The 19,111-nt window shown below is 42.1% G+C and overlaps 1 protein-coding gene across 8 annotated transcripts in view; it reads left to right on the forward strand.

Annotated features, from left to right (window-relative positions):
• MITF (melanocyte inducing transcription factor) overlaps positions 1–19,111 on the forward strand; it is a 165,704-nt gene that overhangs the window by 133,909 nt on the left and 12,684 nt on the right. For 6 of the 8 annotated variants that reach the window (XM_054035274.1, XM_054035275.1, XM_054035277.1 and 3 more), the window contains exons 3-6: positions 5,837–6,064; positions 7,629–7,712; positions 9,420–9,515; positions 16,019–16,136. In XM_054035274.1, coding sequence (XP_053891249.1) covers positions 5,837–6,064; positions 7,629–7,712; positions 9,420–9,515; positions 16,019–16,136 — 526 coding nt within the window. The remainder of the gene's footprint in view (positions 1–5,836; positions 6,065–7,628; positions 7,713–9,419; positions 9,516–16,018; positions 16,137–19,111) is intronic. The other 2 variants (XM_054035280.1, XM_054035281.1) reach the window with 1 other exon arrangement.

Genomic DNA, 19,111 nt, shown 5'->3' on the forward strand with positions numbered 1-19,111 from the left:
CCGGGAGAAGCACGTGAGAGATCCACTGAACATTATTGAAAACTGATTCTCTTAATTGTGGAACATACAGAAGAAGCCTTCCCCTTTCTAAACGGCTCCCCGTTCTGCATGATTCAGTCTGTCTACCCCAGCTGTGTTCTGCTGTTTCTAGAACATCTTTTCTTAACAAAGTCTGGATCATGTAATGCTCTATATTCTGTATGTTAGCGGCTGCTCTTCTTGTTGTCTGACTATTAATAAAACGTTCTGCTGCTGAGACTTTAGATCACAGCTTCTTTGTTTCTCTGTATTGTGTAGTGCTTACATTGTAGGAACTGGAAGACTCAGGTCATTTCTTTGCTATTTTAATCTGTTCAGAGTTTAAAAGTGAACTCTTGTCAAAGTGTTTTGAGAGGCACTACCACAATGGTTCTTTCTTTCCTTCTTCCTTTCCTTTCCTTAGCATCCCATTGCTCTAGAATTAATTTTCATTGCCTATTGGTACTAGTAATGAGGTTATCAGGTTTAATTTTGTGGAGGCGGGACACTAGATTTATAGGGGAGGAGGCTGTTAAATCTAGGGGATCCTGTGGTGTTTTGTTTTTGTGTTTTGTTTTGTTTTTTTTACTTAGCTCAATGACTTCAGTCTAGGGAATGTTAGGGGAAATCAGTTACTCTTGCAATCGTGTTTGTTGTGGGCCGATTCTCTAATGTGTTTTTAGGTGATCAGCATGATGTGGAGATGAGATCGTATCCATGACTGGCAAGGGACTACAAGAAGGCAGTTCCTGGCAGCAGGAGCTGTGGAGAAGGCTCTTGGAAGAAGTGGCAAGCCTGTTGGAAGGGACAGAAGATGGAGGAGGGAGTAAAGTTACAGAATATTTGAATTAGGTTGGAGCAAGTCCATGGATGGCTGTAGGGAATAAGGAGGGCAACTTCGAATTGGATGCTAAAAGAAATTGGGGAGCTAATGGAGTTGTCCGTGACTGAGGGATGTGGTCATTCATATTTATGCTGTACTGAACGTTTAAGACGGTGGAGGGAGGCAATCTACATTCTGGAGAGCTATCTACTTGTTTTCTTAAATTGCACTCGTCACTATGACAAATGAGTGTCTGAAAGAGAGACCACGGAGAAAGGAGATAAGAGACACGGATGAGGTTTTCAGTTGGCGGGGAAGGAGTAGATGTACATGGGCAGTGTTAGGAGGTTATGGTAGGCAGACTTGTGAACAGAGGAGATGTCTGAGGGGATGTCTGAGTTCAGAACAGAAGCTGGCGCTGTAGTTACAGAAGCTGCTGGCAAACCAGGATGTTTGAGAAGAGGAGGTAATGAGGATAGACTAAATTTTTGGAAGATGCTCCCAAGAGAGGTACTTTTGTTTGTGTGTCGAGCTGAACGTAACCAACATGATGTCACACCTTTACTTATGTACAGCAGAGAGGGAGAACGGACTCATCAAAGGGGTCAGCAGATGTGCTCTCTAAAAGCAAAAGCTATGCTTTTTAAAGGTAGAGAGAAATTGGTCATGATGAAGATGAACCAAAAAGGAGCAGAGGCGAAGGATGTGGGACTTCCTCATGCATGGGTCTGGTTCGGAGAAAGAAACTCCACTATAGAAAGGCATGTGAGCAGAGAGCAGAACCTTTACAGTTCCTGGGCAAATTCTCTGCTGGTGTAACTCCACTGAAATCAGTAGTTACACCACTTCAGAATTTGGCCCCTTGTCTTCTGCTTCCAAATATTTCCTAGAGGAAAGGTTCACTTTTATATCTAGTTGTGTGCAACTTCCAGGACTGGGCTGTTGTCCTCTGTGCTGTGAACTGTAAGGCCGTAATAAATTCATGAAATGTCACTTACACAATGATGACTGGTCTAATCCCATTGCAGAAGGATGCTGATGTTTTTGATGTGATATGTAATTAAAAGTTTCCAGGGTGTAATGACATGACATATTTTCACCGCAAAATGTGATCACCATTAAAATTAACAGTAACAGGCAAGTTCTGGTTTTGATGCTTGATAGCATTATTTAGTCCTGTTGGATAACTTTAGCCTTTGGAGCAATAATTCACTTTTTTGCACGATATAAAATTTTTTTTCACTGTTGGTTTTAGCTTTTTTAGTTTACCAGCAGAAAAATAGTAGTATTTAATAGAGCAGTTTAGGTACTGGATAGTTGAGTTTTCATGAAGGTGACTTGGATAATCTTACTCTTAAAATGCTTGATCATCATATTCAGTGGTATCGAATTTCTGAACTCCATATAATACTTCCGCTAATGCAGATACATTCTAAATTCCCCCAAACATTCCATGTGACTGCACTCTTTCCTTCCATATGAGGCTCACTTTCCCCTACAGAGTCATTCGCAAGACATTGCTTTGCTTAAACCATCTACTGCCAGTTATTTCCAAGGAGGGGACATACAACAGGAAAAGGGGCAGGCAATCCATACTTGTACACTTTCTATCACAATAAAACCCTCTTTATCAAAAGTTAATGGCTTTGTTTCAAACCTTCCTCTCATCCAGTTTTTGGTTTTGTTTCCCAAGGTACATCACCTTTCATACTTTTATATTTTTTCTCTCACAAGTTGTATGTGCATTTTGAGGCAGAAAGTGTCTTTTCCTACATGTTTGTATAGTGCATCACATAACAGTGTCCTGATCTCCTACTGCGGCCTGCCATACTGTAAGTTAACGTGTGCTAGTAATGTTTACAAGTAGACAAGGAAAATTATGGATTTTTGTTGTTAGATTTCTGATTGGGGTCATAATTTTTATCTGGAAGGCTAGGAAATTTGTCATGGTATACTTACCGAGCTCAGAATAAGTTTAGGAGCTTAAGTAACCCTTTAGAAAGGAAGATAATGCATAGCCTACGTTCGTAGATTTCCTATTCATTGATGAAACAAATGAATTTTTTGTGGAAAGGGTGTTCCTTCAAGTAAACAGCTATTTTTTCCATCCATAAAAATCCAATTTCGCTTGGGCCATGGTTGTAGAGGAAGTTACTTGTAAAGTTAATTTGATTTGCATACTAAATAATGAAATTAATATAATCTCACAAATAACTGTACAAGTATCTTTGTAAATAATCTTCAAGCATAAGAGGCTTAGTCTTGTGTGTTCGTGTTAGTATAGACACAGAAGCTAATTGCACATGCTACGATCTTCGTGTTTACAGAAACAGGAAAAATGTTCAACCCCAACTTTTTTTTGATGAAAAATGTAGAAACATGTCAATTTTTCAGTTCAAAATGGCATTTTGTTTTCAAAATTTCCTTCTATTTTATTTTTTTCAAAGTTCAAAAATGTTAACTGCTCAAAATCAACATGAAACTTTCATGAGACCAAAACAATTTTTTTTCAGAATTGTCAGCAAATAGAAAAAAACATTACGTGCACAGCTCTTTTTACAAACCTTGCGTGGCATTTGATTACAGATAGGTGTATTTCTGTTCTTAAAAACTGTGTACATAATCACAGGACACACACGTTAAAGTGGAAAACCTAGAGCTATTGCTGCCACCACAGATCTGAATTATTCAAGCGCAACAAAGTATCAGGCTGATTAATAAATTATGTTAAAATCCCACTTTCAGTGGTGATTGAACAGGAACAGTTTGACATGTTTCCTTAACAGTATGAACACAAACAAACTCATTGCCCCTCCAACGAGTTTTGGATGAAGCCTTTTTTAAATTACAGATCGTAAAATTGCGTTGGGACTTTTCTGGTAATCCGTATTCTACATGCCAGAAGCTAGATACTTACAATGTCAGATCAATGTTTAGGTCGTAATGCACACCCAAGTCTGATAAACTTATTATGGTATTCCCTAGGAGTTGGTGAGGAAGGATAAAGATGACACCGTGGAGAGTGGGTGTTTTGCCCTAGTCCATGTCCTCCCAATTCAGATAGGGTTAGGTAAGGTTGGAGGAGTGTGACAATATACAATAAACATGGAAGCTCAGCATAGGACTAGACAACTACATACATTTGTTCGGCGTACACCACTGCCGGTGAATACTGCATCAAACTTGTAGCATTTTTTGCAGCTTCCGCTTCTTACTCGGGACAGACAACTCTTAACCTTACTGTTAAAGAAAACTACCATTGTCTGTTAGTATGACTGGAACTAAAGATGAATAGTGAATTGGCCTTGAGCTAACTGTCAATCTGACTTTGATAGTCCATCACTTAAAAGGTCCTTTTATGTTTATGAAAAAGCATGACGTCAAAGCTATGGAAAACAAATTAATACCAATATTTAGGGCTAAACTTGCATGGCTTCCAAGAAAAGCCCCTTGTGTGAACTGTTTATTTCTCAATGTGCGTAACTAATTAGCTTGGCTTATTATAAGCCTGAGCTGTTGTAGTAAAATTTCTTCCGCCATTTCAGATTAGCTTGTTTATGGTGCATCTGTACATGAGCCTTTGAACTGGAATGACAGAAAATAAAGGATAAATGCTAAGCCATTTCCCTGGTTAAGCTAGGAACATATAAACATGCTGGAAATGCTTGAATATAATCATTATCAGGTGAGTTATCTTATGCTCACTTTACCTGTTAAAAATGATTTGTTGTAAGGGTTGTCCATAGGTGGACCGTGGGCCAAATCCAGACAGCCAGATGCTTTTGAATGGACCCCGACATCTTTTTATTTTATTATTAATTATTTTCTCTAGAGTCTGAACCTTGACTGTATGGAATTTGGATCTTGACAAAAATAATTGGCTACCTGTGTGTGTGTGTGTGTGTGTGTAATATATATGTATATATATATATATGTATATATATATATGTATATATATATATATGTATATATATATATAGAGAGAGAGAGAGAGAGAGAGAGAGAGAGAGAGATGTGAAATCCTTTTAATCTGTATATTATCTGGTATATTTTATTTGTTTTGTTCCACAAAAAGTAATTAGGGAGATACGATACCTTTGTTTGTAGCTGTTCAGCAACTGAAAATAATTTTATCATAATTAACATTTGAAAGTAATGAGCTTTTTCAGTATGATGTGTTTCAATTGATCCATTATTTCCTGCTGATAAAAGCAATACTGTTCAGTGTCTGATAAATACAAAATTGATCAAACAGTGGTGAAAATTTTGCTTGGAAGGCTGTTGCCTTTCTTTTATTGCCTACATAGTAGCATAGGCTCATTTCAGCATGAGTTAATTCATTTAAAAATATTCTTAGTGTTAAAAGACTGCTCTAATATAAAAGTTACTATTAATGAAAATGTCTGAGGATACTCAATAGAAAACTAATTTAACTTAGATTTTCAACACTGAAATATTTCTGTTCTGTCATCTGTTATTTCCAGCGCATGTTTTAAAGAGGCTATCCTAGTCTCGCTCAAATTAGGCTAAGTATATATAAGCATTAAGTGTTCTATTTGCAAAGGAAAATGTAATTATTAATTTGCTTAATTTTGTTTACATTTGTCATTTGGACTAAAAAATATTTTACTGTTTTTTCAAAAAGCTTGTCAGCTATTTCAAAAAACAGGACTCACTTGACTACTGATCACAGGAGACCAACCTAAATAACTTAATTTTGTCACTTAAAATTAACAGAATAGTGGGAAAAACAATCAAATCTGGAATCCTGAATTAAGTTTATGAACTGCAAGTACTGGTACATTAGGAGGCAAATAGACATTTCTTCAGCTATTGTAATTTGCTGAAATGCAATTTATTTCAGTGGTGCGAACACAGATTTGCACTAGCTGAGGATCTGGCCCATGAAGTATATCTGGGATAAACATGCATCTAGAATAATGTTATAATGACTCCATAAAACAATAACGCAGTCCTTTTACCCTATTCTTGCAGGTGCAGACTCACCTTGAAAATCCAACCAAGTACCACATTCAGCAAGCCCAACGGCAGCAGGTAAAGCAGTACCTTTCTACCACTCTAGCAAATAAACATACCAACCAAGCTCTGAGCTTGCCCTGTCCAAACCAGCCTGGTGATCATGTCATGCCACCTGGAACTGGAAGCAGCGCACCGAACAGTCCAATGGCTATGCTTACACTTAACTCCAACTGTGAAAAAGAGGTAAATAATCGTGTCTCTGCTGTGATATTGTCTTATGCTTAATAAAATTCTGACTTATCTTCTGTGAATAAGGTTAAGCCAGAGTCACTCATGATAAAGATCTCAAATTTATCTTCTGTTGTGAAGCGTTGACTTTAAAAATATAACTGTCATTTCTAATATATAAAATATGTATATATCAATATAAAATATTTGAGGTGAAAAATCTCTGGCCCAGTTCGATTTTGTTTAACCTTTGCGCTGCTGTACTCAGCTTACACATCTTATTAAAGCCTCTTTTGTGCCTGGTCAATGCACAGAACAGTGAGTAATTGACCTTTGACGAATGCAAAGCCATTTTTGTTGGTTGGTTGTAACTTTCTGGAATAATGCTTTTGTGGCTCATTCAGAGTATAAAGAGTAAAAGGCATTTTTAAAAAAAAAAAAAGAGAAAACCACAAACCATTGTGAGGAGAGAATTTTTGAAGTAAAATAAAACTGAAATAACTTTTCACAAAAGTGATCTGTCTATATCTGATTTGTCAGTCCTCCTTGAAGGAAACCTGCACAGTACTTTCAAAAGATAATCCTGGGAGCTTAAATTCATATCTTTATTAAGATTGTGATTTTTAGTGTCTAGCAAAGTCACTGGATTTATGTCTTATTACAACAACCTGTAACCCACTTAACCCCCCTTTCTGTTCTATGACTACAGGGGTATTATCAGGCAACTTCACGTTGAATAGGCCCTTGAAGTATGTGTTAACTGCTTATGCTAAACAATCTGTTTTACCTGATATTTAGCTGGGATACTCTGAATACATTTCCCAGACTGGAGGAAGAGCTCTGTGTAAGCTCAAAAGCTTCTCTCTCTCTCTCTCTCTCACCAACAGAAGATGGTCCAATAAAAGATATTAGCTCACCCACCTTGTCTCTCTTTTGAGTTATGAGTTAGTTAGATAGCTTCCCAAAATATCATGGTGTTTATACCCTTTTAAAATATTACTGCTTGGGATTTCAGTCTCAGCCCTCCGTTGTGCACATGCAAAATTTCACTTGCATGATGCCTAGAAGTCTTCTGCCGCAGCATTTGCAGCAACGACCTCACTGGTGCTGACGAATGTGTGCCGATGCTAATGCTTATGTACATCTGTAAGTGTGACTATCCAGTGCGTATAAGTCGATGCTTATTTGTGCACCTGCATAAGTCCAGTGAAGAAGACTCTCTAAAAGCAAATTTATCCACTGCTCCTACTTTGATAGTATATAATAATGCAATGTGCATGTCTTCTCAGATTTACTTTTTGCAGCGATCACTTTGCACATGCCAAGAGAGCAGGGCTTTCCTTGTTCTTTTATTCAATTGTTTACGTGCTTTAAAATAAATGAAAATAAAATAGCTCCTTCCCATAATCATGATCACACCCCCATTTTGCTTTTTCTCTAGGGAGTTAAAGCTTCACGTTGCTGTGTCATCAGGCATATGTGTGCATGACACTGGCTCAACCATGCCCGTCTAGAGGAGAGACTATGCCATAAATCCAGGTCCATGCTTTGCTTTTTTCCCCCTTTTTTATATTCACAGGGATTTTATAAATTTGAAGAGCAAAGCAGGGTGGAGAGCGAGTGCCCGGCTCTGAACACACACACGCGAGCGTCATGCATGCAGGTACTGGATGATACAGGAGTTGGGAGAACAGAACCCTTTATAAAGAGAACCTATGTTTCCCCATGATCACCAATATGGAAACTTACCCCCTAGTTTGTAGGGTGTTTTTTTAAGGATAAGAGTGGCAGAATTACTATATAGAAACCAAATCTGTGGTGTCCTTTTCTATGAGTTTATTTCAAAAGTGCATTAGAAGTATATCTGAAAAGGGTTGACCCTTCTTCCACACGCCAATCTTAGCCTCTGCATTCTAAATAAGTCTTGGGAAGATTGTTGGAAAGAATGCTCCTGTATGTTGCTCTTTTCATAGGGATTTAAGTGGGAAGGAGAAATGCATTCTAATTCTATCCTGTCATTTTATTTAGGATGCTCTAGTATGTTGAATGACCCTCTTTCTATGGAGATTACATTCAGATTTGATAATGTGAGATGAGGTAGTTTAATATTTCCTTATTAGCATTGGGATATATGGGTCACGGATATAAATTCTCACTCCCCTGCAAAAATGGTGTCTAGTATATTGCCTGTAATTGCTACAGTGTCTCTTTGTTACTATATGTTCCTCTCTGGACTCCCTGCTCTGTTGAGCTGGTTTGGAAACTGCATCTCCTATGAAAAGCAACAGAGGGTCCTGTAGCACCTTTAAGACTAACAGAAGTATTGGAGCATAAGCTTTCGTGGGTGAATGCCCACTTCGTCAGACGCAAAGCTTGTGCTCCAATACTTCTGTTAGTCTTAAAGGTGCCACAGGACTCTCTGTTGCTTTTTACAGATTCAGACAACACGGCTACCCCTCTGATACTCATCTCCTATGAGTCGCCCATGGAAATAGCTGCCAATTGAGAAATATCAGGGAGGTGAACCAGTTGGATTCCACCAGAGATGGAGGCAACCGTTTCAAGGACAAACTTTTGAAATCCTTGGCAATGGTGATAGGCAAGAAAGTGAAATACAAGGGTTAGGAGAGGAGAGAAGGAAAGGTGAGGAGAGACAGAAGGAAAAGAAGAGACAGATGAGGACCAGGAAGAAGGTTCATATTAGTCCCACAACTCTTTCATAAAGTTATATGCCAGTTTTAAAAAACGCACAGAAGCTAGTCTCAAATTATGTTTTGCTGATAGCGTTTGAATGGACTTCTGTTTCCATCCTCTCCAAGGCACATGCCATCACGGTTTACTGCTATCTCTGATTTTATGGTACTCCATGTGGGGCTGTCGGTTACAAAGCTGTATTTCAAACCTGACTCTGATCAAAGTCCCTAGGAATACAAATGCTGGCCGTTATACAAGAATGGACTCTCTGAAGTTGCCACCGGAAACCATTCTGAAATGTGTAGAATTGCCACGCTGGTTGGTAGCACTGGAGACAGTTCTTTGCCCTACGCCTCCCAAACCCATCTACTTGTGGCACATTTGGTCTTGGTATGCTTAGCAACTCAATGTTGACTCCTCCTGCTGATTAAAGAATGTCATTGATGATATCTGAAGGCAGCTTACCCGCTCCTGGGATGGAAGAGTCGTGATTATCACTGGGAGACAGAATTGGAGTGTGGCAAAAATGGTCCAACAGAGACAGAACTAACGAGGAGGGCTGTAGGCATTGCTCGGTCTCTCTCTTTAATTTTTAAATATTACTATTGTGTACAACCCTGTTACAAACTCAGTTTCAAGTTATTTGCATTTTTCCCCATTCACCTTTCTGTTGCAGATGGATGATGTAATTGACGACATAATTAGCTTGGAATCAAGTTATAACGAAGAAATCCTTGGCCTGATGGATCCTGCCCTGCAAATGGCCAATACGGTACAATGGTCCTTTCTTTTCCATGATAGTGACTGCTAGGCGTCCTGTCCAGCTACATCTAAATCCCCTCCGCTTTAGAATAGCTTTTAGTGTGAAATCCCAGCACAGCACGTTTTGCTAGCCGCCGTCTCTAGTGGTTAGATAGATGATATAATGATTATTAAGAATTTACACTGAGAAGCAACAGGGTGGAACTTGGTTTAAAAACATTAGCAATTGCTGTGGGACAGCAGTTACAAGGGGTTGGATTTTGGTATAGCCACGACCATCTGCGTTGGAGTCATATTTAGGAGGTTCCTGTGCTAATTGCAAGGGGAGGCGTTTTTTCCCCTCACCCCTAGTGGGAGGTCATCATGGTACCTGGCCCAGTCTCCAATTAGCAAAGGGTAAGCTCATTTCACCTAGTCTTGTCCTTACACCGTGAGATGGAGCTAGCCCAGGGAAGTTACATTCAGCCTGGGGAATCAGCAGCCCAGATGTAAAGATCCCTGTGCCCCTAGATTCCTACATCCGTACATAGCTTTACATCAGGTGCAAGGTAAGCAGATAGACATACACCAGGTTTAAACCTCTTTGTATCCACATGCAAAACTGCACAGGTTTAACCAAATGAGTTTAACATCACACCTTTAGTTTAAACCAGTGTAACTTCTATGTGTAGACAAGAGACAAGACATCTCTTTCTAGATGAGGGAGAGGTTGGCAAGAGGGTAGAAAAATAACACAAGGGAGTAAAGAAAATGACAGCTTAAGAAAGAGAGGAAAGAGAAAAGGGAGCTCAGAAAACCAGAGAGGAGAAAGGACGGATGTGTGAAATGGAAGAGACACCAATAAATTGTTTGCCTAGGGTATCAGTTCTATTAAGTCTGACAGGGTAGAACTGAGTCAGTTGATATTAGTTTGTTTTTTATTTAATTCCAGAATTAACAGCTAGCTCTCAAGGGACTTACTGGCATTAGTTGCCATCTCTTTATAATACCTGCTTGATGCTAAACAGCCTAGCCCTTTCTTCCCAGAAAATCCCACACCTATCCTACGAACACACTTTGAGCTTGTGTGCTCCACTGCAGAAGCTCTGGTTATATCCCTCATAGAAAAGTCCTCTAGATTATAAAAATAACTTTTAAATCGGAGTTTTGAGCCACAGGGATAGAATTCACTCCTAAATTTCATAGCATGATTCAAAATGCACATCTCTGCTGTGGAATTCTATAGGATGGTTTAAAGAAACAACAAAAACCTGTTAGGATGTTTAAAACAAAAACCCGTGGGCAGTATAATACCTCCTATTAAGGATATCCTCTTCAGTTAATTCTTGGAGTAGTTTTCTATAGAATCCTATTGGATTAATTCCTACTAAATCCCATAGAACCTTTCCATAAGTGATTCCTACATTTCTCCTCCCTATGCCCTTTCACAGGACCCCTGATGTGGGAACCCTGCACCCCCAGAAAGGCACCCAGTGCTTTTCTGTGCTACTTTAGTGGGGAACCCTTTCAGTTGCTCCATGTGCAGACATGCTCCCAGTAACAACACAATAGGCACATGTGCCAGCAGTTACAGTTCACAGCTGTAATGGAGACCTCCAAACCTGTGATTTAAATGAAATGAGAGTGAACTTTAAAGTCCAATACTATTGCGTATGGTTCATTGTTATTTATTCAGTTTCCAATATAAGTAGCTTTAAATAGCGTTAGGAAAAACTCTATCCTTTGGATTAATTTGATCAATTACTTAAAAAAAGGATGCAGGCTTTCTATACTTTGCTGTATACTGAGATATTATAATATGATTGGCAACATCTGGGATTCTTCGTGTCATCAAAGTAAAACTGCATTGGCTAGGAAGTTTATCCCACTCTCCCCAGTAAACTTCAAGCCAGTGCTCTTCTCAAGCAACAAGAAAAACCATATCATGAATCTTGTTGCAATTACTGTTGAAATAGTTTGATCCTGCTCCTATTGAAGTAATGGGAATTTTGCCGTTGTGAGCAGGATTGGGTCCTTAGAACTTACTCTGTTTTGCTGTAAAACATCTGTAGGCTTACTATTGATTTAACTACGAGGTGAAAGAACATGGAAAGGAAGCAGTCCTCAGAGACTCTCAATCTATAAATAGCTCTGCTCAGCTTAGACCATAACAAAGGCTTTGTTGTTCTGTTAGAAACAAAAAAGAAAAGGCACAGTTTGCCCCATGTGGTAACAGTGCAGCAAATGTGAAAAATTGGGACAGTGGGTGGGGGGTAATAGGAGCCTATATAAGAAAAAGACCCCAAAATCAGGACTGTTCCTATAAAATCGGGACATCTGGTCACCCTACGTGCACTTGATTTTCAAAGTAGAAGATCTATAGTGAGAGAGTGCTAATGGGAGGTTCAAGCACCAATTAATTGAAAAGCATCAGGCTTTTTGCAATAAATTACAGCAGTAGCCCTTTGCTGCCAAAGACCTGTCTTCTCACTTGTGACCAAAATTCAAGTGTGATGTATTTGATCTGACAATAAGAAACATAACAAAGGCCACCTCCTACTTGCAGTCTGCTTGGAAGTGACCCAGCAGCAGAATAGCTGGGGTATAGTACCTAATGCTTAGCTCTTATACAAATTAGGTTTAAAAAGCAGAGCTGGGTGGGGAAGTTTAACTGCAAACTCACCAAAACCGACGAAGCTTAAGCAAAATTCCAAAATGGAATGGAATGCTTCCTGAACGTTTAGCCTGACTTCCTTTAAAATCTGCCTTTCCTGCAACAGTCACATCTCCTCTTTAGAGGAGCTCCGTGTTAGTCATGGAATGATGTTTGTAGGTCAGGAGGAATTGTAAGGAACAGGACAGTACTAAGGATAGGTAGGATGCCCCAGTTTGGGAAGGGGAGCCCCTCAATGCATCATGGTGCTTCGTTGATTAGCCAGACCATTTTCCGTCTTGGTTATTCAAAACGCACAATGAAATGAATGTGGACATTCATGCTATTGGGAAAGGATGGTAAGGCTGTAATCAGTGGTGAGATGGTTCAGTTTCATAACTTACCACCCAGTTTCCCAAGAGATCCTTTCATTAGAGTCCAGCACAACCAGCCATTATTTTAGCTGGAAATTACAACTTCCGGTAGCTGTAGTACTCAGGGATCCTGACATAATCTTGCAACAAGAATGACAGAAATTTACACCGCTGCTGTACTTCATGTGTGCCTCTGCATCTGGAGGACCAAACCCTGAGAGTGACACACCTGATGGAAGAGGTCTCATTATACCACACTCTTGTGAGTGACCATCCCAAGCTGAGTTGGGGGCCAGGCTTACCCTTCCTCCATTACCTCTTCTGGGAGACTGAAGGTTGTTTCGCTACTTTGAGATGATCTGCATCAAGTTCCCAAACAGTGGAAAGCTACCTGAGTTGCCGTAAAACCCAGACGGGAAATCATGTTGACCCCCCCCCAGGTGGGTTATCAGCAGAGTTGGGGGACTTTTGGATCCACAGCACAGAGCACTATCACTTGAGCTATTGAGTAGTCTGTTATCCTCTAGGTAGAAGAGCCAGTAGAGGAAAAAGACTCTTATTTTGTCAGTGGGATTCCCAAATATATTTGTTAGGTGTCAGAGAAGTGTTAATACTTGAGAATCCTGGTTCAGTTTCTGGCTCTGGAGGGGTGTGTACTCTAGGAGTTATTGCCCTTCTGCCCCCATCCCTTCAGATCATCCCAGTCAATTTTGGCCCCGATTTCCTCTCAACTTTTCATCCCTCATCTCACCATCTTGCACTTGAATCTGACTGCTTCCCCGTTCTCCTCCAGGTGGCGTGGGCACTAGAAGGGAGAGATTGAGAGCATGGGAGAGAGAACTTCTGGTGCTCGGTTATGATGCTTAGTGCCACAGAAGCCCTCTTCTAGGCTGCAGGAGCAAATGCAGGAAAAGTCCTGTTCAGACCCCACCGCCCCCAAGATGGAGCATACTCAGTTGCCCTGTGGGAATAGCTTATGCACAATCCTGTCCGCATGTAGGAACTGCTTGGGGATGGAGCATGCCCGGTGCAGATCCATTCTTTGACGATTCTATTTGCTACCCTCTAACAAACCTTTGCTGAGCTTGTGCATACTCCGATTTTTCAGAGGCTTGTAACTTGGCCAAGTTTGAGTGGGGGTTTCCCGGGCACAGCAGAAGGCACATCCCTGACACTAGAGACTCAACTGTCAAATTTCAAGTTTGTTCTCCAAAGCATTGAGGCACTACAGCTTATCATGACTTCTGAAACAGTTGTAAGAAGTTTTGAGCATGAGCAAAGAAACGAATTTTCCCTCCAAATCTTGTACCCAAACAAATTCTGCCTGAGGCAGACACCTGGTATGGAAAATTGGAGCCTAAACAGTTAGAAGCAACTGAAAACCTGATCCGGTAATAGGAAATGCTCAGCAATGTTAACTCTAGGCATTGCTACCAGTGCACATATAATAAGTAGCTCCTGTTTGCCTATAAGAAGCAACCCCTGCTCTGTGTTCCAGCCTAACGATCTTTTGCGTGTTAAGAGTGCTGCCTACAGGTTACACAGTTGTAACTGAGAGAGAATAGATAGAAATGACTAGGTAGACTCCAATTCTACTTTCCTCACTCATATATATCATACTGCATGTAAAAACAGCTTGTGCATTATGTATTCCCTATGTCCCCACATTAGGGTTGCAAACTTTCTAATTGCACAAAACTGAACACCCTTGCCCTGCCCGTGCCCCGTTCCTTCTCTGAGGCCCCAGTCCCACTCACTCCACACATACCCCTTCCTCCATCGGTCACTCTCCCCACTTTCACTCACTTTTGCTGAAGTGTGGGAGGCGGTTAAGGCTCCGGCTGGAGGTGCAGGCTCAGGGCTGGGGCAGGGAGTTGGGGTGCGGGAGCGGGTCTGGGCTCTAGGGTGGGGCCAGGGGTGAGTGGTTTGGGGTGCAGGAGGGGGTTCAGGACTGGGGCAGGGGGTTGGGGTGTGGGAGGGTGTGTGGGCTATGGGAGAGAGTTTGGGTGTGTTGGAGGGGGCTCAGGACTGGGGTTGGGGTGTGTGGGGGTGTGTGCAGCTCCAGGAGGGCGTTTGGGTGTGGGAGGGGGTTCATGGGTGGGGCAGGGGGTTGGGGTGCAGGAGGGGGTATGGGGAATGGGCTCCAGGAGGAGGCTCAGGGCTGGGGCAGGGGGTTGGGATGCGGGCTTTGAGAGGGAGTTAAGTTGCAGGGGGGGGTGGTTCCGACCTAGGGCAGGGGTTGGGGTGTGGGGCGGAGTTCGGGGTGCGGGGCTTACCTGAGGCAGCACCTGGTTGGCGGCACAGCAAGGCTAAGGCAGGCTCCCAGTCTGCCCTGGCTCCATGCGGCTCCCGGAAGCAGCAGCATGTCTAGTTCCTAGGCTCAGGGGGCGGGCAGCACACCCACAGGCACTGCTTCTGCAGCTCCCATTGGCTGTGGCTCACGGCCAATGGAAGCTGTGGGGGCAACATGGAGCCTCCCTGGTCCCCCCTGCGCTGCTTCCGGGAGTCGTGCGGAGCCAGGGCAGGCAGGGAGCCTGCCTTAGCCCCACCGCACCACTGACCAGACTTTTAACGGACACCTCATAACCGTACCCTGCATGCTTAGGGGAGTTGGATGTAGTTAGGTTAAGACTCTTGGTGTCACTTTTGACTAGGTATTTCTCCAGTAAACCCCTGTTCCCCAACGTTTATCAGTTGCACAATTTGTGCAGCCTGCATCCTCTCCTGCCACATGGTGACTTCACATCATTAACATGAGGTTATGTGACCATAAGGCTCCATTTATTGCAGATCCCTCCTAGCAGGCCTTCTCAGGTACTTGGAACTCCTGCAGAATGCAATGGCACTTTAACTCCATGATTTGAGACACCCTGGCCCATATAATGCAAAAAAGTGTGGAAACCTCCCCCACCCCTCTGTGTGTTTTTCATGTTAGAACAGGAAAATCCCAAATCAAGGTAGGTCTATACTATGCAGGCGGCTCTCAGGTCAACTAAATACAGTTGGCTTAAACAAGTCCACATTACATGAATGAGTAATTCATTTCTGTTAGGCAATGTCACTTCTTTAACATTTATGGGAGAGTTTGGGCTCCCTCTTATGGTTACATTTTAAACTTTAAAGGCTTTTTTCCCTTTTTCCCCCAATACAAGTATAGTCAGTTTTTTTAAACTAACTCTACAGGAACAATATCATAACATATAAAAAAATCTAGTTACCTCTTATGCAGAGGTCCTTCGTAGCCTGGAGAGTGAAGTTCCTTGGCATCTGTATAGCATTGTCTATATATTCTGTATCATCCTTTGCTTTCTGTGTCTTCTGGGATCTCGCCTTTGAGAAAGGATTGCAGAGTAGTTATTTTTCACGTCCAGGCACATTTTCACTAGTGATGTTGAGCTTCCTGTTTGCGCATGGAGCCGAGAACAGATTTCTAAGCAAATGTTGGCTTTGTTCAAGTGTTTCAGATGGGACACAGCAAGTGACCCTTCTCCCTTTTATCTTTTCCAGTTACCCGTATCTGGCAATTTGATTGACCTTTATGGCAACCAAGGCATGCCTCCTTCAGGGCTGAACGTCAGCAACTCGTGTCCAGCTAATCTTCCCAATATAAAAAGGGAGCTCACAGGTAAATGATCTTAAAACGTTATCATTTGAAATTATCTGACATGAGAGTTTCCTGTTTGAAAATTCAGTTATGCAAAGGGAAATTTGGAGGTGCAAACTGGAGAATCGAGCTGTACATTTCCTAGCAGACCTGTTGGCTTCCACTACACAGCCCATGAGGGGTTAGTTTCCTTTCCATAGATATGTAATCAGTTTGCTTTGTAACAAACAAGGACAGTACCATAATGCGTGGAAATCCAAGCATTTTCATAATCAACCTGCAGAGTAAAACCCTGCAGCATTTAAAAGATAGAAAGCTCTTCGCATCTCTTACATAGCTACTCTCTAGATTGGATCTATTTGATGCTGCTCCGACTATAGGTGAAATAGCGACTTGAATTAACATGATGCTTCTCAAGAGACTTCACGGAGAAGAATACTGTATGTAGTGACTCTGCCAATGGGGATGATTATTAATGATAAGAAAATAATTTGTAATACTGTGAGGTAATGAATGTGGGATCCTCTAACAAGTGTCAAATTACCCCTTGCTGCTGCATTTAGGTGGTCAGGTATTGAGGAATGAATGGATATTTACTCATTTATATCATCATAAAGGTTAAGAATCTTCCAAGAATCTCATCACCTAAGTCCTAAAACAGACTTTCCTCACATATGAACAGTGCTCTGATCCCAAACGTTTAGATGCATTAGGAAGTAACAGATGGATAAAATCACCTTCCATTGCAGCTCCAAGGGAAAGAACATATATTTAAAAAAGACATGAGTTTAAAAAAGCAATAACCCAAAAACCAGTCCACTGTTTAAAATACAAGTCTATGCAGAAGCAAACTAGAGTGAGGCTTTAAGACTGGGGGTGTGTTTTAGAGAAGGGAAAGCTGGTATTCTTTGAGGCACCTCTCGCTGTCTTAGTTTCACTTTCATTTTGGGAATGAGGCAAAATAGCAGCTAACTACATTTAGGGGATAGTTCAGCCCACTTATTAAGTACACTTTATGCCCCTGTAAAACTGGCTTTAAGCACAGGACCAATTCCTCTTAACAAGAGACATACTCTGAGGACGATCTGGTATTTGGGGATGAAACCTTCAGCAGATATGCTAGAGGCCTAGTTTCTTGGCTGCCTACATTCTTACCTATTTGCTAGGTTGGCGTTCTGCAGTCTCTCAAGCTCACTGAACTAAACCACAGATGTTGGGCAGCAGCGAGCTCCAATGTACTCCTTGAGCAGCTCTGTACGTGCTGACTCTTCTGGCGGGAGTCCTCCCTCTGTGCCAGCGCCAAGCCACTGGCACCGTTTGCTTTCTGACATATGGTCATGCCACATAAACAAAGGCTGTTGTGGCTGATAAAATGGTCGCTTGCCTTGCAAGGCCATTAGGATTGCACTAGAGGTGTGGAGATGCTTGAAAAAGGTGTGCTGCTCCAAAAGCCCTTTGTGAACGAAGTCTGATTGAAGACCATAGCAACCAGGCACAGGATGTTCCACAATGGCGGAAAGTTAGCTGAGCCTCTAGATGCAAGCTAAGCACACAACCTGAGGGAATACATAGGAAAGCAGCCAGACTGGCAGATGCACAGTACAAAGTTGTGTGAGACTTGGGACATAGGCGCCAACTTTTCCCGGCACAGGTGGATGCTCAACCCGCCCTCGGCCCCGCCATGACTCCGCCCCCATTCCAACCCCTTCCCCAAAGTCCCTGCCCCAACTCCGCCCCCTCCCTGGCCCTATTGGACTCCTTCCCTAAATCCCCGGCCCGGCCCCACCTCTTCCCTGAGCGCGCTGCGTTCCCTGTCTTCCCCCTCCTCCCACAGCTGTTTCGCAGCAGCAAGCATTGGGAGCTAGGGGGAGACGCGGGCTGCGCGGCACGCTCAGGGGAGGAGGTGGAGCGAAGGCGGAGGTGAGCTAGGGCAGGGGGGGAGTTGCCGATGGGTGCAAAGCACCCACCAATTTTTCCCCGGGGGTGCTCCAACCCCGGATCACCCACGGAGTTGGTGCCTATGACTTGGGATGTAGAGCGAAAAAAATCTGTGAATGAGGAATGCTCTTTCAGATGTGGTGTTAATTCCAGACACTTATCTCGACTTAGGTCGACTGTCTCCCTGCCACAATCATCCCTTAGATGGGGGTGGTTCAGAGCAATGGTTTGCACACTGTAAGAGCAGAGACATCAGAATATGTGCTAGCAGGTCATATGCAGGGACTAGCTTCCTGGGTGTGGACAGTGCCTCAGATCTTAGGTCTGGTACCAGAATGCACATAAAAATATGGAAGCATCTGAAGAATTTCCCTTTAAAAAGCAATACTCTTGATGTCGTGTGGGTTGGGGGCTTATCAGTTCAAATCAGAAAGTAGTGTTTTCCTTGAGGAGATCTGTTGCTGTAAATGAGGATTTCGTTGTCCCCAGTGTGGACACAGACACAGAATTCTGATCTCTGCATCCTCAGGGTAGAAAAGCTTTTTGCTCTCCCATAACTGAGGTCTGGAAGTACGGTGATATTGAGAACATCATAATCCCTTTTCTGTGTTCAGGAAAACACATCATGATCTGCTTCTTGTTTTGTATTGTGTTCCCATGTGATGAGTAAAATTATTTGTGCTGCAACAGAAATATGTGTAATTGCAGATTTAGAGTGTTTTTAAGCATGTTTTTCACACCACCTTTCCTTGTGGGATTTAAACCCTTTGCTTGTCTGCACACTATGGCTGAGAGGTTCAAATCCAGTGGAAGAATCTCACCCTGTTTCTAGGTGGCTATGCAGATGCCTCCTTAGAACTTTTGGGTTAACTTCTTCCCTGTTGTAACTCCAATGGAGTCAATGTATTTTACTCAGGGATGGATTTCACCTATTGCTTCTAAAGAAGTGAAATCTTTTTTTTCTATAATGCTTGGATAATTCTTGCACTGCTGTGAGCACGTTGTTGTGTCTTAGCATTGTGCTTAGGTACCTTGCTGAAATAGGTCCCTTCTCTTCT

The sequence above is a fragment of the Malaclemys terrapin genome, chromosome 7 (genome assembly GCF_027887155.1).
Source record: "Malaclemys terrapin pileata isolate rMalTer1 chromosome 7, rMalTer1.hap1, whole genome shotgun sequence".
In the NCBI taxonomy this organism is placed as follows: domain Eukaryota; kingdom Metazoa; phylum Chordata; order Testudines; family Emydidae; genus Malaclemys; species Malaclemys terrapin.